The sequence below is a fragment of the Dreissena polymorpha genome, chromosome 16, assembly GCF_020536995.1.
Source record: "Dreissena polymorpha isolate Duluth1 chromosome 16, UMN_Dpol_1.0, whole genome shotgun sequence".
Taxonomy (NCBI): domain Eukaryota; kingdom Metazoa; phylum Mollusca; class Bivalvia; order Myida; family Dreissenidae; genus Dreissena; species Dreissena polymorpha.
In genome coordinates this window covers 49,169,050-49,191,397 of record NC_068370.1, presented here as the reverse complement: position 1 = coordinate 49,191,397, position 22,348 = coordinate 49,169,050, and the positions used below count along the sequence as shown (strand labels likewise).

Below are 22,348 nucleotides of genomic sequence, written 5' to 3'. Positions count from 1 at the left end.
ACCCGTCACAACAATATAATGTTTTGATATATACCGATTTGATTTCCTTTTTACTATTGTCTGTATTGCGGATTAGCCTATATGCGTTTTACGGAGGATTTGATAATAAAAGATGATACCTCATTTTACATCGCTTATTCGTTTAATTACGTAAATGACGCACAGAACGTGACTAGCACAGGCGCACTATAGAAGTGTTTGATACACCGCTAGGTAGCACCCAGGTGATTTGGATTAAACACCACGTCATTACAAGAGGAAATGATGTTACTTTCCTCACGCGTGATAGTCGATGAATCTATAAACGAAAGGCACAGCAATGACTCGTAATCTTAAAATTATTCACACTAAAAACATGCGTATCTCCGAGTGTCCGCGAACGCACGTTAATTTTCAAGCGCGGGTTCCGGGCTTTGTTGAGATGGGGGAAGGAAATGTTAAATAATTTCACAAGGCTGACAACTGACTTATTTTTGATATTTCCTAGATGATGAAATAGGTAGATACCCAAAATAAAGTATGATAACGGCAGAAAAACAACAACAATCAAGCGCACATAATATTAAAATATTGGCTTGGTGTTACCAAGGTGGTGTTACGGGGTCTCGAAGATTTCGTCGCATGCTCAATGGTGCTTGAGGGTTAAAGAAAAATTGCCGGGCGCCGTCCGACACACTGCTTCATTTGGGTTCGTGCGATCAATCTGTTGTGCATCTTTTCAAATTGATTACCTTTTCGCTAGTTGTTTTTGGACGAATGTAGACTCCGCCTTCATCATAATTAGTTTTCAGGTTTTTATTATTAAAATAATCACTTCTTGAGATTTACCTAATTATTATATATAAAACATGGGCGTTGGTTTGGACCCCTAAATCCAACACACGCGGGTCTATTACTATAGTCTTCATATTTATTCACCAAATATGAAAACAAAATAAGCCCCTCGTCTATTACAAAAGCAAAATAAAACAATACCCACACTATTGGTTGACTTTAATCTCGCAAATAAAATACATTAATGTAACACATCTTAAATATGAGAATACCTCAACAATATAAGTAACACACGAAAATGTATCTAATTGTTCAAGCTCAGTTGATAAAAATGGTATACAAAAAACAACGCTGTTTCGGAAAAAATTGACCGAAAACGCAGTGGAATAACCGATGCAATCCATTATGCTTTATTATCACATGTTCAGATATTAATCATATTACGACTCGTCGTTTTATCTGAAGACGATGGCAGCCTAAGGGAAATAACTGAGCTACACAACAACAAATATTATACCAACTGATTAAATGCCGTTTAGCAACACATTTTGTACTGAATACCGCATGCAATTCGAAACAAAAGTTAAAATAATAATATAAACTTCTTTCAAATAACTAAATATATATGAACAGTTAAAAAGAATACAATTTTTATTAATAATGATTAATGCGACCTACACCTTAGTTCAACCAAACAGAAGAAATGTATTAAATAATGTCAACTTTTAAGTTCAAACTGGAAGTTTGAGGCCAAAAGGTATTCAGCAGATTTTAAGGCTTGACACATAAAATAGATAAAACACACAATTTGGTTAAACTCTGTGACAATAAAAAAGATAACACTTACCATTAAATGACTTATGAGGAAAATCATGATTTTATGGAATGTCAAAGCTGAAAAAAGCGGCTTTACTCTTCTAAATTTTAATAGAGGATAATAAACAGTAATTTTCTTCATCCAGAATGACAATGGTTCACTAAGTTTCAAAGTATACAGTATAACAATCCAACTTGTGGTTAACAATACAGGCAAGCATGGGTTTGCTGCGAAGTATTAGTTGAATTAAATGTTTAAAACCATTTGAGCATTACTATCACAACATAGTATGAATGGACACATAAGTTTTATTCAAGCAAGTAACAATACAGCATATCTCATATTTCATGTTTAATAGGAACTATAATTAAGTAATACATAAACACAGTGCTATATTCAAACTAATAATAAAATAATACATACTTAACAACAAAACAATAACACACATTTTCAAATTATCATGACTTCCATAGATTTTAGGAAGCCTAAAATAGTAGCTGAACTTGATGCATATCTGGCATCTCTAAAATGTACATATTTAACAGAAAAAAGACCAAAGTGACTTCATGTGAGTTTATATATCTTTCACAAAACAAAGTACCGTTTAATATGTGACAACAAAAGAATGCTCAGACTTCATGTAAAAGTTCAATACCAGTCCTGAAGTTGCTACATTAAAGATGGCAAGGCGAAAACAAAGAAGACAAACAAAAACTTGCTTGTTATGTTGAAAATAATTCTCATCAAAGGAAGTCAATTAAGCATCACTATTACAAACAGAATAGGTCTCTTTGATATGTGATTGGATAATGCTCTCATTGGCAGTTAATGATTATGTAAGTTGCTATTCCAAAAGCTTAATAATATGTTAGATCATTTTATTCACATATATTTATTGATCGCTCTAGCAATGGGATATATTAAACAATTTGGTGCAAATGATGTTTAAATACCATTGACTATTTCTTCAGCTTTTGAGAGCATGTGTATATTAAACCTGGGTCCTTGTATGTGAGGCAATTTTATGCTCTCACCATGCAATCATAGCTTGAAAGGGTTCTTATTTCAAACTCATTTGCAGACAACCAAGCTCCTGAAGTGGATTGATTAGGCTAGTTTCACACACGTGCTAATTTCACAAGAACTGGAAAAGGCTATTAATTAATGGACTCAAAAGTTACAAGAATTTGTTGAAACAATTAAACCAGTGATTTTGAAAATATGACATCGTGGACTCTTAAAAAAATTGAATATGCCTTAATCATAATATTTCCCCAGTTCTTTTATTATTTTTTTTTAACAATGTTTTAATTTTTTGTTTGCTTTCCAATTCAATGACATTGCAGCATAAATCACAAGATGAAATAAAAGCTTAATTGCTTAGAGCATTCAGGAATAGTTAATTACTGCTAAGCTAAGACTAAGCAGAAGATTAGTTTACATGAGACGCCCGCATTCGCCAATCTAATAACCGTTTTTTTCCTCAAAACAGAAAAAACAAGACTATTGCCAAGCAATATATGTCCCCTACCGGCTCCACTATTGTCAGAATTTTTTGTTGTTGTTGCCATAGCAACCAGAATTTTTGACGCAGAAACAAAATGAAATGACATGCATAATGTCCATATTGCCATCTATCCATTTTTCAAGTTTCTTTAAAAAATATGATGAACTTTTAAAGTTATCGCAGGATCCAGAAAAAAGTGACAGACAGACATACGCACAGAGCACAATCCTTAAGTCCCCTCCGTTGACAAAAATATTTTGACTTTGGGACGGTTTCTTCAGCATTTAGATACAGGCCAGACATTTACAAAAAATTTTATTACAATAAATGTATATCAACAAATGCAAGCTTTGTCAACTTTTAAATACCGGTATACATCAAGTGTACACGCATATCAACTGTCAGGACAAATCTAAAAATTAAAAACATGATACTTGATATAAAACAAGAGCACCGCATGGCGGGTGCAATGCGCGGCTACGGGTGCAGTTTTGAATAAATAAAAGCTTGTCAGAAATTTTTTTTTTCAATTTTTTTAAGGGGTCACAATGACCTTGACCTTTGACCCCCCAAAATGGGTGTGGCGTGTAGAACTTATCAAGGTGCATCTACATATGACGTTTCAAAGTTGTAGGTTTTAGCACTTTGATTTTAGAGCCAATGTTAAGGTTTTAGCACAAAGCGGACGGCAGACGACATGGCGAGCTGGTTATGACAATACCTCGGGTTTTCTCGGAAAACGCTGTGCTAAAAATCAGATCTATAATGCCAGAGAACTAAGTTCATAATACATTTTTAAAATTGAAATTTCAGATAATGAAAACACGTAAAAGACGGAGATGACAATAATATCACAGATGCAGAGGAAGCATTTAAAATGATATAATTTTAAGCAAATCTATATGATCCAGGCTCTGGGGAAAACGGGACTTAATGCATGTGCATTAAGTGTCATACCAGTTAGCCTGTGAAGTCTGCACAGGCATATCAGTGAGGACACTTTCCAGCTATACTAGATTTCCGCTAAGAAGAGACTCCATTTTAAATGAAAAATACAATAAAAGCGGAAAGTGTTGTCGCTGATTATCCCGTGCAGACTGCACAGGTTAATCTGGGACGACACTTTACGCGCATAAATTTAAGACTGTTTTCCCAGAGCAAGACTCATATCTAGTGGCACAGAGGTCACAAGCAAGCTGGGAGAGCAAGGCAAGCCTTCTCCACCTTCTGCAAGCCGAGATCATGAGTGCCACATAGGTCACAAGCAAGCTGGGAGAGCAAGGCAGGCCTTCTCCACCTTCTGCAAGCCGAGATCATGAGTGCCACATAGGTCACAAGCAAGCTGGGAGAGCAAGGCAGGCCTTCTCAACCTTCTGAAAGCCGAGATCATGAGTGCCACATAGGTCACAAGCAAGCTGGGAGAGCAAGGCAAGCCTTCTCCACCTTCTGCAAGCTGAGATCATGAGTGCCACATAGGTCACAAGCAAGATGGGAGAGCAAGGCAAGCCTTCTACTTCTTCTGCAAGCTGAGATCATGAGTGCCACATAGGTCACAAGTAAAATGGGAGAGCAAGGCAAGCCTTCTACTCCTTATGCAAGCTGAGATCATGAGTGCCACATAGGTCACAAGCAAGCTGGGAGAGCAAGGCAGGCCTTCTCAACCTTCTGAAAGCCGAGATCATGAGTGCCACATAGGTCACAAGCAAGCTGGGAGAGCAAGGCAAGCCTTCTCCACCTTTTGCAAGCTGAGATCATGGATGCCACATAGGTCACATGCAAGCTGCAAGAGCCAGGTAAGCGCCTCCTTCTGCAAGCCAAGATCATGAGTGGCAACGTTGCAACATCCAACAACACTGTGCACACCAACTCCACATGTTCATCACCATGTCACCATTACTTGCTACAAGAAAAACAACTAGAAACATGAATAACATTCACTAATAATGCATGAGTGCATATGCATGAATCCATTATATCTATACATACTAATGCACACATGCATATACATGTATTTTGTATCATTAATATATTTGTATAAAATATATTTCAGAACAAACAAGCAAAATCACTGTTAGTGCCCAACACCCCAAAATCAAATTTATTTATTTAAAAACTGACATTTTATTGTCTTCTTATGATATATGATGTTTGCTTAGCATCAATATCATATTTATAATGATACTTTGCACAAGAAATTTAAACAAAGTACAATTTTTTGGTCTACATATATTTTTAGCTAGAATTTATATGTTGTATACTTTGGTTGCAGAGGGTCTTTCATAACATTTTATCAGAAATAGGGAAATACAGGGTACTAGAGCGAGAATACTTCTTCAAGAAATACAAAAACTTAAAATTATTAATATATTTAGTATATATTGTATTATGCAACTTTACATACGCAGTTAATGAATGAGTATTACGATATGACTATTAAATATACACAAACAAGTAAGTAAGTAAAAAGTAAATGTTAAGTGGATTAGTAAAATTAGTATTGGCAGGCCAATCCAGGACGAAACTACATGCAGATGGATGAAACCTTACTAGAACTTTAACAATCAGACATTCACTGGGTGCTTGCTACCAAAACAGTTCAGAGCAAGGTCAAATAAGCATGTGTTTACCTTTACACTTCATAGGGCCTATTTCAAAGTGCACAACAAACACAATAATCACACATATGTTGCATATATGAGCAAACACAAGCTACCGTTCCCACAAATCAATTAAAATCATGGTTTTGCAATGTTTTGTTTGAAATAATTTAGAAGAAAATCGCATGAAACAAATTCTCGGGCCACAATATCGGGTGATTTTTCGATGGAGAAAAATAATTATCAAATAAGAAGTTAAGAAAAGGAATCATTTCAAGACTGTAAAATCAATATACAGTCAACTCTCGTTATCTCGACATCGGATATCTCGATATTCTCGATATGTCGAAGTAAGCTCAATGTCCCAACTTTTTTCCTTCTTTATCTATATTAATAAACATCGCATATCTCGATTTTCGTTATGTCGAATAATTCGATATCTCGATATAAAAATCTGTCCCGAGTCTCGATTTTACATGTATTTATTGTGGTTTATCTCGAAGTGCGAAAACCTGTCCCAATGTCGGCAAAGGTGAGAAATGTTTTCTTGGATTCTTCACCGTCCCGCTTCGCCCGGTTGCTCCCGATAATGTGCGGTAGATAATTGATTCGTTAATTGCATCAATGACCACACGTGTGTAATGTCGTTAGCCATTACCACTTGAGTAAGGCCTGTCACTTTAACTGCAATTAATACACAGCCTGCCGAAAGGCCAAAAGACTAATTGTTTTTACAAACAACATTCCATAATGCATAGAGTTATATTTTTGCGTATATAAACCGTTGCAAATTTGGATTTTAATGAATGCCAATGTCTATGTGCTGCTCTGTTATTGCATGGCAATTGGTCAGAATGATAATAAAAATATTACATATAAGACTCAGAATGGCTTTTCATTTTTATTTTATCCTGTACTAATAATCGATTGAACTTTGCATTTCAAATAACAAAATGTACATGTACAGTTCAGTATTCCGGAACGTGATTTACGCATGTTCAGATGGAAAACCCTCGTCTTGATTGGACGTCAATTGCATCATAACTTCAAATAGCAACATTACCGAATGTTTACTCTACAGTTTAGAAAAATGATAACCACATGTGTTCATGCAATTCTGTAACACTTAAAACATCATTTTAAGCATTTAAATTAAATAGCAAATTAAATGGTGCCTCATAAAAACGCGTATATATTAGGTAAAAGATAGGGTAGTTATGCCACACGATGACGGCTTTAGTAATACCACTTAGCAGGTATTTAGATGTTAAAAACAAGGTAACTTTTCGTCTATTTTTTTTCTTTGAAAACACCTAATCGGATATCTCGAACTCTGGTTATCTCGATATTTGTTTTTGTTCCCCCCGACTATGAGATAACGAGTCGACTGTAAAATATTTTTTTTAGCTATTGTTTGTTTGTTTTACAAATAAAATAGGACAAAACATAAACCTAGCTAGGCTACTTATGAACTATGACAGGATACCAATTGGGATGGACAGACGGACGGACACATGAACGGACAGAAGTAAACCTGTAGTGTCCTTGGGTTACACTTGGTGTGGACTAATACAAACACAGCCCGATGTGTGCACATCAATTTACATGTTGACACATCTTCAATGAGAAATATCCCTGTCTATATTGAAAGGCAATTACAATCAATCTTAAAATAGATTCAAGGACTTAAGAGATTTTGATAGATTTAAGTCGGCAGTGGTGTAGTGGATCTGGTGTCTTCCTAGCGAGGGAGGTCACGAGTTTGATCCCCACCGTGGGAGCGTTCTTAAGATTTCCCCTAAAGACACCAAGTACTGGTTATAGGCCCAGGAAACAGACTCGACAGCGTTACTATTAGCCTTAGGCTTTTGATGCAATAGGGCTTAAATAAATAGGTTTAAACTAAAATAGATTCATATCCCATGAAACTTTCAGAAAAGTGTGGCTTTGATAGCTAAACAGAATGTTTCGACAGCTTCCTTATTGTTTTCATTGCCAGATTGTAGTGAACAAATGGTGGATTATATTGTAGTACACTGTACAACTGTGCATTTTATACGGTCAGCTTTAAAGCTAGATTGTGGCGATACAAGTGTGGTTTACACAACTCTCTTTTGCATTGTTAGCATAAATCAAGAGAAAAATAACTAATTACAATAGTTTCTGCCGCTCCTCGTCATGAAATCTCACTTCCCGACCCGCGTCCATCGTGCCACGCCGTTTCTGGTACAGCACACTGTCTTTTGGCTCCTGGGGTGTTGTACTTTGACCTTCCTGTCCATGGGAATAGATCCGCCTGTGTCTTGGACGTATCGGAGCCTGAAAAGTGGGATTTGCCACAAACAGATCTGCCAGTCCCGATGTTCTACTGCTTACAGATCTCGACATGTTTACATTGTGGATCGTGTTGTAGACTTCTAACAAGCGCTGATCTTTCTTGCCGTGTCTGAAGTAGTGGCTGGAGCGATCGGAATAGTGCCTCATGAACTTGTTCACTGCCTCGTTGTAGTCTACATCCAAGTCATCTGTGATGTCCTGTGAGGAGAACAAGAGCTGATTGTTAAACAAGTTATGCGCCTTTTAGTTTGAGTGGAAGCTTCATCCAACTTCTTTATAAATAAGTCCCTTTTTTTCTTGAAAACTTAACAAAAAACAAAAGGTTAACAAGAGATGTGTTTGTCAGAAACACAATGCCCACTATTGCGTTGCTTTGAAATAAAATTTAAACATATCATTTGGCAGGTTTAGAAATTATCTCCCTTTCAAAGCTTGTAACTTCCCTTGGATTGTATTTTTTGACTTTTGACCTTGAAGGATGACCTTGACCTTTGACCACTCAAAATGTGTAGCTTCATGAGATACACATGCATGCCAAATATCAAGTTGCTATCTTCAATATTCAAAAAGTTATTGCAAAAGTTTAACCAAGGTTAAAGTTTGTGACACACACAATGAATGACAGACAGGCCAAAAACAATATGCCCCTGATCTATCGATCTGGGGGCATAAAAAGTGACTTACCTCTGCTGGGAATTGAGGCAATTTAGACAGCACAGCTCTGACATCTTGCGACTGCTGGACATCCTAAATAAAACAAATAAATGTACATCAATAGTTTGTACATGAGCTTCATTGTGTGCAAATCAGTACTACCGGTAAGTCAGATGCCGCCAGGGCAGCTCAAGAACCGCCTACGCATTCGCAGTGTGATGAGGATCTACCCTTTTTTTATAAAGTCATTCAAGATTTTCTGGTCTCATAAACGGTCATCATGATTCCTCATCAGAGAATATGCATGCTGAGGTATATCTGGAGTAATACACTGTTCAGACATGACAAATGTTTTACCTACCCAAGCCTTTTTTGTGTGGGGCTGCGCCGCTGTTTTGTAGCACTGCATTGCTCTTTCAAAAGTAAAAGCCAATATGTGCCCTTATTAATAATGATTTCAATTGCCTCTTTTGCAAACTTGGTAGCCTAAATGTCAGCAAAAACAGCCACTACCACAGTTTTCGACCCTTCTACTGAGCATGATTTACCCTAAAAGCGTCCAACAGAGTATTGTAATATAGTACCTTTAATCCATTACAGTGCACTGCAGTTTTTATTTCTTCTTTGAGACCCGCGAAATATTGCCCTTTTCCCTAAACAATTTTTGTCTTCCTTTGTCATAGAACTTTTAACCTTAAAGTATGAACTTGACTTTGAGTCATCCTCATCTTTCCTCAACTAAAATGTTTGTGTCAATGCCTGAACATTTAAGGCCAGATCCACAAAAATCAGTCAAATGTGGGGGATAAAAAATGTTGTGACATACATATGGACAAAACGGAAAGACAAGTACATTTCTTTATAACTCCCACTTTGTGAGGGTACACAAAGCACCTTCAAAGTACTGACCACAATCTCTGAAACATCGTGATCAGTCAATATAGCTACAGAAATGAGATTGGCTCTAAGAAAACGGGGCTTAATGCATATTCATAAAGTGCCGTCCCAGATTAGACTGTGCAGCCAAAAATTTCCACATAAACTGGATTTTCGCTAAGAAAAGACCTTTTTTAAACAAAAACTATTTTAGCAGATTTTACAGGCTTGTTTGGGACAACACTTCAAGCACATGCATTAAGCCCTGTTATCTCAGAATGCGGCTCATATTTGACAAATCTCACCTTCAAAGTTTTCACGAGATCAACAACAGCCACATCCGCGTCCAGAGACTCATCATTGTCTGATCCCGTGTCTGAGGTCTCAGTGTCGATCTCCTCTCCATCCTTGACCTTGATATGACCTCCGTGGGTGTCCTTGATCTTCTTGTATTCCTCCAGCAGCTGCTTGCCCAGTGTGATGCCTTTCTTGCCTTTCTGTACCACGTTGTAGTTTCTAGCCACCTTAGAAATAACAGGCAAACAAAAACTAGAGGTTTGCACCACATTGTAGTTTCTAGCCACCTTAGAACACAAATGGCGAGCTAAAACTTGAGGGTTGTACCACATTGTAGTTTCTAGTTACCTTAGAATACAAAATGGCCAGCTAAAACTAGAGGATTGTACAAGATTTTAGTTTCTAGCCACTTAAGAAATAACAGGCAACCTTAAACTAACAGTGATTTATACATCAGGGGCAAGTAACTCAGGAATGTGTGCTTCAATAGGGGTGACAAAATGTCATGCACATTGTCAAGAAATATTTTATTCACATTAGAGTTTGAAGCCACCTTGGAACCAAAAGGCAAACTAAAACTAGAGGCTTGTCAGACTAATGCATCAAGGGCAAGTAACTCAGGACTGTGTGAATCAATGTGGATGAAACAAGGTCATGCACAGTGACACTCCAGGGTAATTACATATTTTGGGCAAGTAACTCAGGACTGTGTGAATCAATGTGGATGAAACAAGGTCATGCACAGTGACACTCCAGGGTAATTACATATTTTAAGTATAATTTGATCATTAAACAAATGTGCAATTAGTTTCATCGAAAAACTAAAAATGTTTTATGCAGACAAACCAATAGAAGACCAACTAATAGAGAGACTGCTATGTGGCTTCTCTCTGTGGGGATAAAATGCTACTAGAAAGCTAAAAGGGCTTATCAGACTAATTTGCATGTTTTGATTGGCTGATTTGGCAAGAGAAAGATAAAACATTTGATCATACTGCCTTTCTTTACCATGGTATAGACTCTCACCATGGTATAGACTCTCACCAAGGTATAGACTCTCACCATGGTATAGGCTCTCACCATGGTATAGGCTCTCACCGTGGTATAGGCTCTCACCATGGTATAGGCTCTCACCATGGTATAGGCTCTCACCATGGTATAGGCTCTCACCATGGTATAGACTCTCACCATGGTATAGACTCTCACCATGGTATAGACTCTCACCATGGTATAGACTCTCATCATGGTATAGGCTCTCACCATGGTATAGACTCTCACCATGGTATAGACTCTTACCATGGCATAGACTCTTACCATAGTATAGACTCTCACCAAGGTATAGACTCTCACCATGGTATAGGCTCTCACCATGATATAGGCTCTCACCATGGTATAGGCTCTCACCATGGTATAGGCTCTCACCATGGTATAGGCTCTCACCATGGTATAGACTCTCACCATGGTATAGACTCTCACCATGGTATAGACTATAACCATGGTATAGACTCTCACCATGGTATAGGCTCTCACCATGGTATAGACTCTCACCATGGTATAGACTCTCACCATGATATAGACTCTCACCATGGTATAGACTCTCATTGTGGTATAGACTCTCACCATGGTATAGACTCTTACCATAGTATAGACTCTCACCATGGTATGAATTCTTACCACCTATAATATTTATTTTATGCTATGCTGTGACTAATATATTATAGAGGATGGTTGCATAACTAAATTTATATCTCAAACAACCTTAAAGACACAATAATGGCGCAATACACGTTATTCTATTTGTAAAATATAATCTGCTTATAACTGTTTGCATATTTAATTATATAATTTAAACAAATACCTCTATATCCTCCGTGAAGAATGATTTACTAGGACCCGCTGTCTCCGGGGCCACTTCTTTGATCTGATGGGTAAAGAGTTATCCATGTTTATGAGCAAATTCAGCAGGAATGGTCTATATATGTACACAAAACATGGCAGGTCAAGAGATCTGAACCATTCTCAATGCAAATATGGTTGTTGTTTTTACCATTACAGATCCGCTACACAATTTGATAATTGTTACAATATTGACAAGCCAGTCCAAACGACACCTTTTGCCTTGACCCTTTTGACCTTCAAGTCAGATATAGAAATATCAGCCTTACAACACGATCGATACAATAGCGAAATACACAAACACAGCTGTAAAGTGACATCACTGGATATATCTGCCTTGGTATGAAAAGAAGATTTTTCGTTCCTACACAGAGTTCAACATACTTAAGAGCCCTGCCCCAGTAAATCAGGCTTAACGCATTTGCGCAAAGCATTGTCCCAGATGAGCCTGTGAAGTTCACACAGTCTGATCAGGGATGACACTTCACATTTTTATGACATTTTACGTTTAAAGAATGTCTCTTCTCAACAAAAATCTTGTCTTGGTGGAAAATGTTGTTCCTGTTTAGCCTTATATGGGACGATACTTTACGTACATGCATTGAGCCCAGTTTTGTCGTCCCTGTTTAGCCTTATATGGGACGATACTTTACGTACATGCATTGAGCCCAGTTTTGTCGTCCCTGTTTAGCCTTATATGGGACGATACTTTACGTACATGCATTGAGCCCAGTTTTGTCGTCCCTGTTTAGCCTTATATGGGACGATACTTTACGTACATGCATTGAGCCCAGTTTTGTCGTCCCTGTTTAGCCTTATATGGGACGATACTTTACGTACATGCATTGAGCCCAGTTTTGTCGTCCCTGTTTAGCCTTATATGGGACGATACTTTACGTACATGCATTGAGCCCAGTTTTTCCAAAGAATCACACAACTATGAACTCATTAGGTAGTAAGTTGCAAAGGGACCTCTTTGTTCACATAAAGAAAGACAAATAAGTTTGATAGGGAAAGATGGCATAGTGATAATTTTCCATGAGAGGCAGGTAAGTGGGCAAAACAATAGCAAGGAAGAGATAAAAATAAATATTAGTGGTGGCCATGATGGCCCTTTATTCTTCATATGTGTCAAGGGATGTGGACAGTCTTGAACCGAAAGGCATGATTTGCACATTCTGATGCCACATATCTAATATCATAGCTTTGTGCTATGATTCAATAGAATTTTTCTTTATAGGTAAATTATTATGCTTAATAATTAAAATAAACCATGCCACCCCCAAGACCCAGGCAGGGAAAAATTAATTAGACCCACTGGGCATGATTTGAACAAACAAAATATTTGCCATTTTTAACAGTATTTCAGTCATTTCATGGCACCCTATGACTTACGTCAGTAACTAACAACTTAATCCTAGGTAGGGAAAGCATGACAGTACAAAATGGTTTAATAACCACCAAGTTGTGTGGGCGGTCTATGGATCAAACCTGCAATCCTCAGATTTGTAGTCCAGTGCAAGACTTCGAACATATGCAGCAGACTGGAACAACTTGAAAATTCCTGTGAAGTTTCGTTAAAATCTGCCTAGCCGTTTAGGTGGAGATGTCATGCTATTAAAAGCTTACAGACAATGCAAAACAAATGTCTTACAACGCATGACAGACAAAAGGCAATGCCAAAAGCTTACCCAAAGCATGTTTTGCATAGGTGAGCTTAAAACTCATAGGATAGTTAGAATTAACGTTTTTCTCCAAACCTTCAGCACAAGGACACCCATGATCATGATGCAAATAATGTTGACCACAGTAAGACCAAGGCTCACAATGCCTAGAATGGCTGCGTCTGATGATATGTTGCACGAGTACGTGGGCACGTATTCATTGTTCACCAAGGCAGGGCACGTCCCCAGGGAGGCAGACGGCGGAAGGGCTGTCGTTGTGGTTAAGTAGGTCGTGTTCTTTGCGTCACTGGGTAAAATCTGAGGACATGTGGAAGTTGCATGTTTTATTTAAATAAATGCACGATATACTATGTAAATAATAACAACTTTATTAAATATTTAGGCTATAAACCCTGAAACATGGATGACAATATAAAATTGGTCTCTCAAACAAATCTTCATCATCTTCATCGTCCTCCTCCTTATCATCATGGTCATCATGTGCATCATAATCACCATAATCATCGTAATTACCATATTCATCATCATCATCATCATCATCATCATCATCATCATCATCATCATCATCATCATCATCATCATCATCATCATCATCAGCAGCATCACCACACTACCACCTCTAGCCTGTCACCACTAATAATGATCACCAACACCATCATCAGCATAACACGTTAACCTAACAATAACTGTAACAAGGATAAAAAGATTCAAGTTTAGCCATATATTACCCTAAATACCTACTGTAGTTGCCAGTGCATTATGCCCACCAACCACTTCAGGAGGACTAAAAGCAGCTAACAGAGCATATCCCCACAGCATTCCCTGAAATAGAGGCTACAAGTTTTAAAGCAGCATTTCGTGAGATACATAAGTTAGTCAGGGTTATGGGTGTTGCGCCTTGCACTTCTCCTGATTAATATCTATACACCTATGAAGTTTCAGATGGACAGACAACACCAAAACTATATCCCTCCACCTTTTGCTGGGGTAAAAATTAAATAAAAACCTCTGTGAACCCTTTGAATGAGCCTAACATTTAACTTTTGCCCTGTGAAGTAAATTAGTTTGCACTGCAATTCTTAATAATGGCAAGGTAGCAAGATGCATTATATAGGATAGTGTGACATTATATGAGATACAGTTTCTGTTCCAAAGATTTTCATTATTTTTTTAAGTGCGCAAAGTAACGTAACGTCTCATTCCAAATTAGAAGGTAAAGGTTGAGTGAAGGATCAACCCTGGAAACCATGAGTTCCACCCAAGGTAATTACCACTAGACCGAGCATTTGCTACAGTGTTTTGCCTAACCCATGTATTGAGCATACTCACCGCATTGCAGTCAGGTTGGAGGAGTGAGCTACCATATGTATTAATCATACTCACCGCATTGCAGACGGGTGGGAGGAGTGAGCTTGCATATGTATTAATCATACTCACCGCATTGCAGGCGGGTGGGAGGAGTGAGCTAGCATATGTATTAATCATACTCACCGCATTGCAGGGGGGGTGGGCAGAGTGAGCTAGCATATGTATTAATCATACTCACCGCATTGCAGGCGGGTGGGAGGAGTGAGCTAGCATATGTATTAATCATACTCACCGCATTGCAGGCGGGTGGGAGGAGTGAGCTAGCATATGGATTAATCATACCGCATTGCAGGCGGGTGGGAGGAGTGAGCTAGCATATGTATTAATCATACTCACCGCATTGCAGGCGGGTGGGAGGAGTGAGCTAGCATATGGATTAATCATACTCACCGCATTGCAGGCGGGTGGGAGGAGTGAGCTAGCATATGGATTAATCATACCGCATTGCAGGCGGGTGGGAGGAGTGAGCTAGCATATGTATTTATCATTGCAGGCGAGTGGGAGGAGTGAGCTAGCATATGTATTAATCATACTCACCGCATTGCAGGCAGGTGGGAGGAGTGATGCTGATATAGCCACGCCCACCAGTGACCCTGCGTTCCCGCCCAGCACAGAGAGGGCCACACCAGCTCCAGAGGGCACGGCGATGAGAACACCCACCCACAGGGCTCGCAGCATACCCCTAAAACACATGAACATTTTTAAAAGGGCAGTGACTCAGCTGAATAGGTGGGAGAAAAAGGTTTCTAAAACCAACAATTTTCCAGCTTTATAACACATATTTTTATAATTCTAGGACAAATTTTCTAAAAGAATGTGATCACATAAGCTCAACATGTGCAATTCTTTGCTCAGGTGAGTAATAAACTTGCTATCTGGTAGAAATACCAATTATTTGAAATATCCCATAGGCATACTAAAATGTAAGACCATGGCAATTATGTGTGTTTAAAGATATTCCAAATGTATACAACACAAAATGCAATGACAGTACCTGGAGACCATTTCTGATGTGGGCCATTCTGTTGTGCTGCCCCAAAAGGCCCCTTTCAGTCCGATCCCTCCAGTGACCAGGCCAAATAGGAAACCTGGAGCAATAAAAACACATGTCATGGCATTCAATTAAATCAAAATCAATATTATGATTTCTCTTTTTATTATTGTCTATATGTTGATAAAGATTATCATACACTAGATAACTGCCTGCATATCCAGTTTGTTGTCATGAATGTCATTCATTTTCTAATTATTTAAAAATGACCTCTCAATGGGACCTTGACCTTGAGAAAGGTAAAGGGGTTTATCATGTGATAAGCTGTCTCACAATTGTAATCTTTTTATGCCCCCGGATCGATCCCGGGTATATTGTTTTTGGCCTGTCTGTCTGTCTGTATGTCATTGTATGTGTCACAAACTTTAACCTTTTGCAATATTGAAGATAGCACCTTGATATTTGGCATGCATGTGTATCTCATGGAGCCTCACATTTTGAGTGGTGAAAGGTCAAGGTCATCCTTCAAGGTCAAATATATGGCTTCAAAGTGGCGCAGTAGGGGGCATTGTGTTTCACAAACACAGCTCTTGTTTTTTTTAAAGTTATGTTATAATTGCATGAACAATGATTAAGTTACAGTCAGCTTAAGATAAATGATGCCAAAATTTGACATTTGACGTCTAAGTGTGACCTTGACTTTTGAGTTTGGAATAGGAAACTAACACTTGTTATGCCATCCCTTCATGTTGAGGTTTTTTAAAAGTCACTTATAATTGCATGCTGAGTGATTATGTTACAGTCTTGAAAAGCTCAGATGAAGTTGCGTACAAGTGTACGCACATCAACTATTCAGGCCATTGCGACAGCTTTAACCCTTTACTACTTAGATACGTATTTTGACGCATTTGTAGTCCCTTGGAAAGTTATATTTAATTTAAGACCTGTCTTACTGGATTCAAATTTGTAAGGCTTCATTTCCAACCCGTAGATACTGATGAGCAGCAAACAGCATAAAACCTGAACAGACTGCGAGTTGCTCACAGGCTGTTCTGGTTTTATGCTGTTTGCACTTAGCCATTTTAACTTTGCTCCTGAGAGGGAAAGGGTTAAGAATATTACAAAATAATTATTTTTTACAAATTTGTGTGTGTGACAATTTGATTATCTAGAATTTAGTCTCTTTAGTATTACTTGCATCAAACTATTTTATTCACACTAAGTTTTTGTATTGCTGATGCAATGCAGGAACATTTTATTCCGACAAAAAAGTGTAACTATTATCTACCTCATTAAAATGATCAAAATTGTAGGTTTGTGTCAACATTTTAAGTCTTGAATAAAACAAGTACTTGATGTCTTTGAAAGGGATCAGTTAGAAAAAGTCAAACTCTGTAGCACCTGATAGCAAAGCTTTGTAGGAAGCATAATTGTTGTTTAAAGAATCACGCCACTTAGGGTTTACCAAAAATTTGGATCTTCTGAAGTCAATCAGTAGGTGTGTAAAGGTCTAAATGAGTAAAAGGTGGCGTGGGTGTGATAATGTTTAAAGACAACATACATGTTTGTAAGAAGCATGATTGAATTAACCCTTACAGTGCGGGAACCGAGTTGTGAAGGCCTTTGCAAACAGTTTGGATCCAGATGAGACGCCACAGAACGTGGCGTCTCATCTGGATCCAAACTGTTTGCTATTCTGATAGTATTCTTTGAAAAAAAAAAGAAGAAAATGCTAATTTTAGAAATTCTGCAGACGACATTTTAGCAGACGACAAATTTCCCAGCATGCAAAGGGTTAAACAAAATATGTCATTTCAGGCTAATCTCCAACTGACAGACGCACGGACAGACGGACAGACAAACAGGCAAAATCTCTCCAAGCCCCCATGCATCAGTAAATGCAGAGGGCACAAACAGTTTACAAACAAATTTGATTTGGCAGTAATTCATATCTCTTACCAGTGAGCAAGCATATAAGAAGTCCTTTCAGTTCCGAAGTGATGCCTAAATTGCGTAGCTCATTGTTTTTGATGACCTGACCAAAGGTTGCTGCAAGAATAGGTCCCTGAAATGAAAGCCCTAGAAGTAAAATACATTCTGTAAATGCATTGAAAACTTGCATGGCAAGCATTTATCGTAAAATACATCGCCTCTACAGTCCATTAATGTCAATCTTAGGGTCACAATGGTTTGTCTTTTTCCATGTAATGCCTTTCCAACGTAATAAGTCAGTTTTCGGACAACATACATTTTCAGACCTTCTAGTTTTTTGCCTAAACAATAATGCTTGGAGACTTTATTATGAGACGTTTAGATTTTTGCCCATAATAAAAGAGTAAAAAAAAATCTGACATGTCATTCCACCCTTTTTATGTATTCTAACTTGTTTTTCTGTATCCATTGACGCTTAAATAACCTGATTAAAGTGATAAAACCAGTCGGCTGTTACATGTTATATGGTATGTGCAATAAACAATTGTTTCAACCGATTACGGAGAGTGACCTTGTAAATTGAATAATGATATGTTGAGAAATAATAAGTGCCATAAATGATTATCTTATGCAGGTTGCTTTAGAAATGTAGTGGTATGCAAATTGGTGTTGTTTTTTTTTTGCCTAATTTAAAATTATCTTCTACACTCTAGCTCAAAATTATAAGTATGAAAAGTATAACACGACTTAAATGAAAGATTACATATGTTTCAAGTAACATCTTATATTCTACTATATTTGTTTATTTAGGGGAGCAAAATACAATCTTGGCGTAAATGTTCTGTTTAAAAAATTAGAAGTAGTTTCAAACACCTTTCAAATTAAACCCATATATTTGAACTTTGACCTTGAAGGATGACCTTGACATTGACCTTTCACCACTCAAAATGTGCAACTCCACGAGATACACATGCATGCCAAATATGAAGTTGCTATCTTCAATATTGCAAAAGTTATGGCAAATGTTAAAGTTGGGGCAAACAAACTAACCAACAAACAAACCAACAGACAGGGCAAAAACAATAGGTCCCCCACTATAGTGGTGGGGGACATAAACAAGAGCTGTCAGAGGACAGCGCGCTCGACTATTCGAGTGCTTGACAGTATAACGTCAGCCATCATGGAGAGGGGGGTATAATGTGGGTGTGTGATCATTAACCAGGTTTTCCGAAGGAAAAAACTGGTTATTAGATTGGCGAATGCGGGCGGGCTGGCTGGCTGGCTGGCTGGCGGGCGGAACAAGCTTGTCCGGGCCATAACTATGTCGTTCATTGTCAGATTTTAAAATCATTTGGCACATTTGTTCACCATCATTGGACGGTGTGTCGCGCGAAATAATTACGTCGATATCTCCAAGGTCAAGGTCACACTTTGAGTTCAAAGGTCAAAAATGGCCATAAATGAGCTTGTCCTGGCCATAACTATGTCATTCATTGTGAGATTTTTAAATCTTTTGGCACATTTGTTCACCATCTTGGGACGGTGTGTCGCACGAAAGAATCACGTCAATATCTCCAATGTCAAGGTCGCCACGACTAAAAATAGATTTAAAAAAAAAAAAAACTTACAAAGGGGGTTAATTTTGTTTGTTCATTTCAAAAGTTCAGTTTGAGTTTTCTCCCTTTATCAGATTTTTTTTCACAATGAAAGCCTGGTTTTGTGACAATTTTGTCCCTTGTTTAATAGATGATCTTTCAAAAATAAGAAAAACAAATTTGGGGGGGGGGGGGGTGAGGGGGGGGTATAATGTGGGTGGGTGATCATTTAATAGATGATCTTTCAAAAATAAGAAAAAAAACATTTTTTTGATGTTTTTTTTTTGGGGGGGGGGGGTTGGGGGGGTTCTGGGGGGGGGGATGGTTTGGGTGGAGTGCATTGTGGTATGTAAGGTAAGTGTTGTTTTGTATTTGGGGTAGAACGCAAACTTTAACATAGATTTATCAATAATAAGCATATTCTAAGTATAAAAGGGGCAATAATTCTGTCAAAATGCTTGATACAATGGTCTGCTCTTGTTTATAGGTTGGGGTCATAATTGTTAACAAATATGCAAAATATGAAAGCAATATGTCAAGGAACACAGGAAATATTCGGTGTAGTACGCAAACTTTAACATAGATTTATCAATAATATGCATATTCTAAGTATAAAAGGGGCCATAATTCTGTCAAAATGCTTGATACAGTTGTCTGCTCTTGTTTATAGGTTGGAGTCATGATGGTAAACAAGTATGCAAAATATGAAAGCAATATGTCAAAGGACATTGAAAATATTTGGGGTAGTACGCAAACTTTAACATTTGCACGCAAATGGACACGGGAGTAGGATAGCTCCACTATATATATTTCATATATAATAGTCGAGCTAAAAAAGTAATCCACATCTTTGGCTCGAACTTCCCAACCTTGGAGTAAAAGTCTAGCGCTCAAACCACTTGGCCATTTGTGCTGACATAACACTTTTCGACTTTTATTCGTAATAAAAGATATCCTTTTAATGTCACATAATATAATAATAACACCAACAAGAAATATCTTTAAAGGGGCCTTTTCACAGATTTTGGCATTTTTTAACTTATTCATTAAATGCTTTATATTGATAAATGTAAACATTGGATCGTAAAAGCTCCAGTAAAAAATCAAGAATAAAATTTAAAAAAGGAAAAGAACATTGCCCAGAGCAGGTTTCGAACCAGTGACCCCTGGAGTCCTGCCAGAGTCCTGAAGTAAAAACGCTTTAGCCTACTGAGCTATTCCGCCGAGTACACAAACTTAACGTATTTTATACCTTATATAAGCAATCTTCGTAGTTTCACAAAATTTAACGACAAAAACAGAACTCTCCAAATTATTCAATCGTATCGCGTTGCAACGCTTTATAATTTTTAGGTTTTAAAATCGTCAAAAGATGCATATAATGGCTATATTAGAAATATCATAACTAAAACGAAAATTTGCGAATCTGAAACAACTTTTTTCAATTTTGTCAATTTACCAAAGCGTGAAAAGATCCCTTTAAAAAGATATACGGAGTTGATGTTGTAATGTTTGCGACCAGTGAAAGGAGATGGAATGAAGTGACCATTTATTTTAATGTAGGTAGTGATAATAAGATAATATATTTTAATGTATTAACAAATAAAAATGAAGAACAAGAAGAGGTGAAATTGTATGTTTTAATGCAATAAGTATTGTAATGACTAGGTTTTCATAATTGAACAAGTAATACATTAGTTTCAATAGGAAAAGAAAACATATTCGCAACTGAAAAACTATGAACATTATGTTGAAATGAAATAAAAGATAAAGTGTCATAATGTGTACAGATGTTAGTAGAATGTAAACATAAAAGACTCAATATTGCAAGCATCATAGTGATATGAATTTTTTGCCGAAAAACAGAACTTTATATAAACAAGAGCACCGCATAGCGGGTGCCAAGCTTGGCTGCGAAAGCTTGTCAGAATTTTTTAAATTTTTTTTAGAGGTCACAGTGACCTTGACCTTTGACCTAGTGACCCAACAAGAGATGTGTTCGTCAGAAACACAATGCCCCCTACTGCACCACTTTGAAATAAAATTTCTATTTATCATTTGGCAGGTATAGAAATCATCACCTTTTAAAGCTTATTACTTCCCTTAAATGTGTATTTTTTACCGTAGACCTTAAAGGATGACCTTGACGTTGACCTTTTACCACAATGTGTTTGTCAGAAACACAATGCTGCCTACTGCGCCGCTGTGATTTATTTAACAAAAATATATACGTGGGCAGGTCAGATAAGTATGTCCATTTAAAGCTTATAACTTCCCTTGAATTTGTTTTTTCGACCCTAGACCTTGAAGGATGATGTTCACCTTGAAATTAACACTAAAAATGTGCAGCTCCATGAGATACACATGCATGCCAAATATCAAGTTGCTATCTTCAATATTTAAAAAGTTATGGCCAATATTAAGGTTTTAGCACGACGCCTACGGCGGACGACGAGCTGGCTATGACAATAGCTCGGGTTTTCTCTGAAAACAGCCGAGCTAAAAATGAACAAAACAAAGTACAGAGAAACATATTTACACTAATAAACACAAATATGGATTATAATAAATCAAAACAGATATTTTTCCAACACCTATATATTTCCTTAGTATCGCGGGTTACCGCCCCCAAACCCCCGCTTTGTTGATAGTGGTAAACAACTGCGTATCGGTAAAGTGCAATCTAGCCTGTTTTTGTAGTGTTTAGTGTGGCCGCTATGGCATGTAAACAATAGATTCTTTTAATTGTACAGACATGTGATTAATGCTATACTGCTGCGTAAACTAAGGAGAAATGTTTCTATGTAATGTTAAGACGATGTTTTATATCATGACGGTTTTTAATTTATTGTAATTTACATGTAATTTACAATATATTCATATTTCAGGTCAAATGATATGCATCCAATGTTTTAGTCTGACTACCAATGTTTAGGGTGTATTTTGTATTATAAGCCAAATTTAACAAACGTTTCGTTTTGTAACGCTTTATAATTTTCAGGTTTGTAATGTGTCAAAAGAT

At 37.4% G+C, this 22,348-nt stretch overlaps 1 protein-coding gene across 4 annotated transcripts in view; it reads right to left on the bottom strand.

Moving 5' to 3' along the window:
* Positions 1–978: 978 nt before the first annotated feature.
* LOC127861613 (uncharacterized) overlaps positions 979–22,348 on the bottom strand; it is a 78,149-nt gene continuing 56,779 nt past the window's right edge. For 3 of the 4 annotated variants that reach the window (XM_052400263.1, XM_052400267.1, XM_052400264.1), the window contains 10 exons: positions 17,759–17,864; positions 15,803–15,896; positions 15,346–15,490; positions 14,182–14,262; positions 13,516–13,737; positions 11,718–11,780; positions 9,868–10,086; positions 8,717–8,779; positions 7,851–8,230; positions 979–5,743 (listed from right to left, as the gene is read on the bottom strand). In XM_052400263.1, the coding sequence (XP_052256223.1) occupies positions 5,728–5,743; positions 7,851–8,230; positions 8,717–8,779; positions 9,868–10,086; positions 11,718–11,780; positions 13,516–13,737; positions 14,182–14,262; positions 15,346–15,490; positions 15,803–15,896; positions 17,759–17,864 (1,389 nt within the window). In that variant the 3' untranslated portion in view covers positions 979–5,727. The remainder of the gene's footprint in view (positions 5,744–7,850; positions 8,231–8,716; positions 8,780–9,867; positions 10,087–11,717; positions 11,781–13,515; positions 13,738–14,181; positions 14,263–15,345; positions 15,491–15,802; positions 15,897–17,758; positions 17,865–22,348) is intronic. The other variant, XM_052400266.1, reaches the window with a different exon arrangement.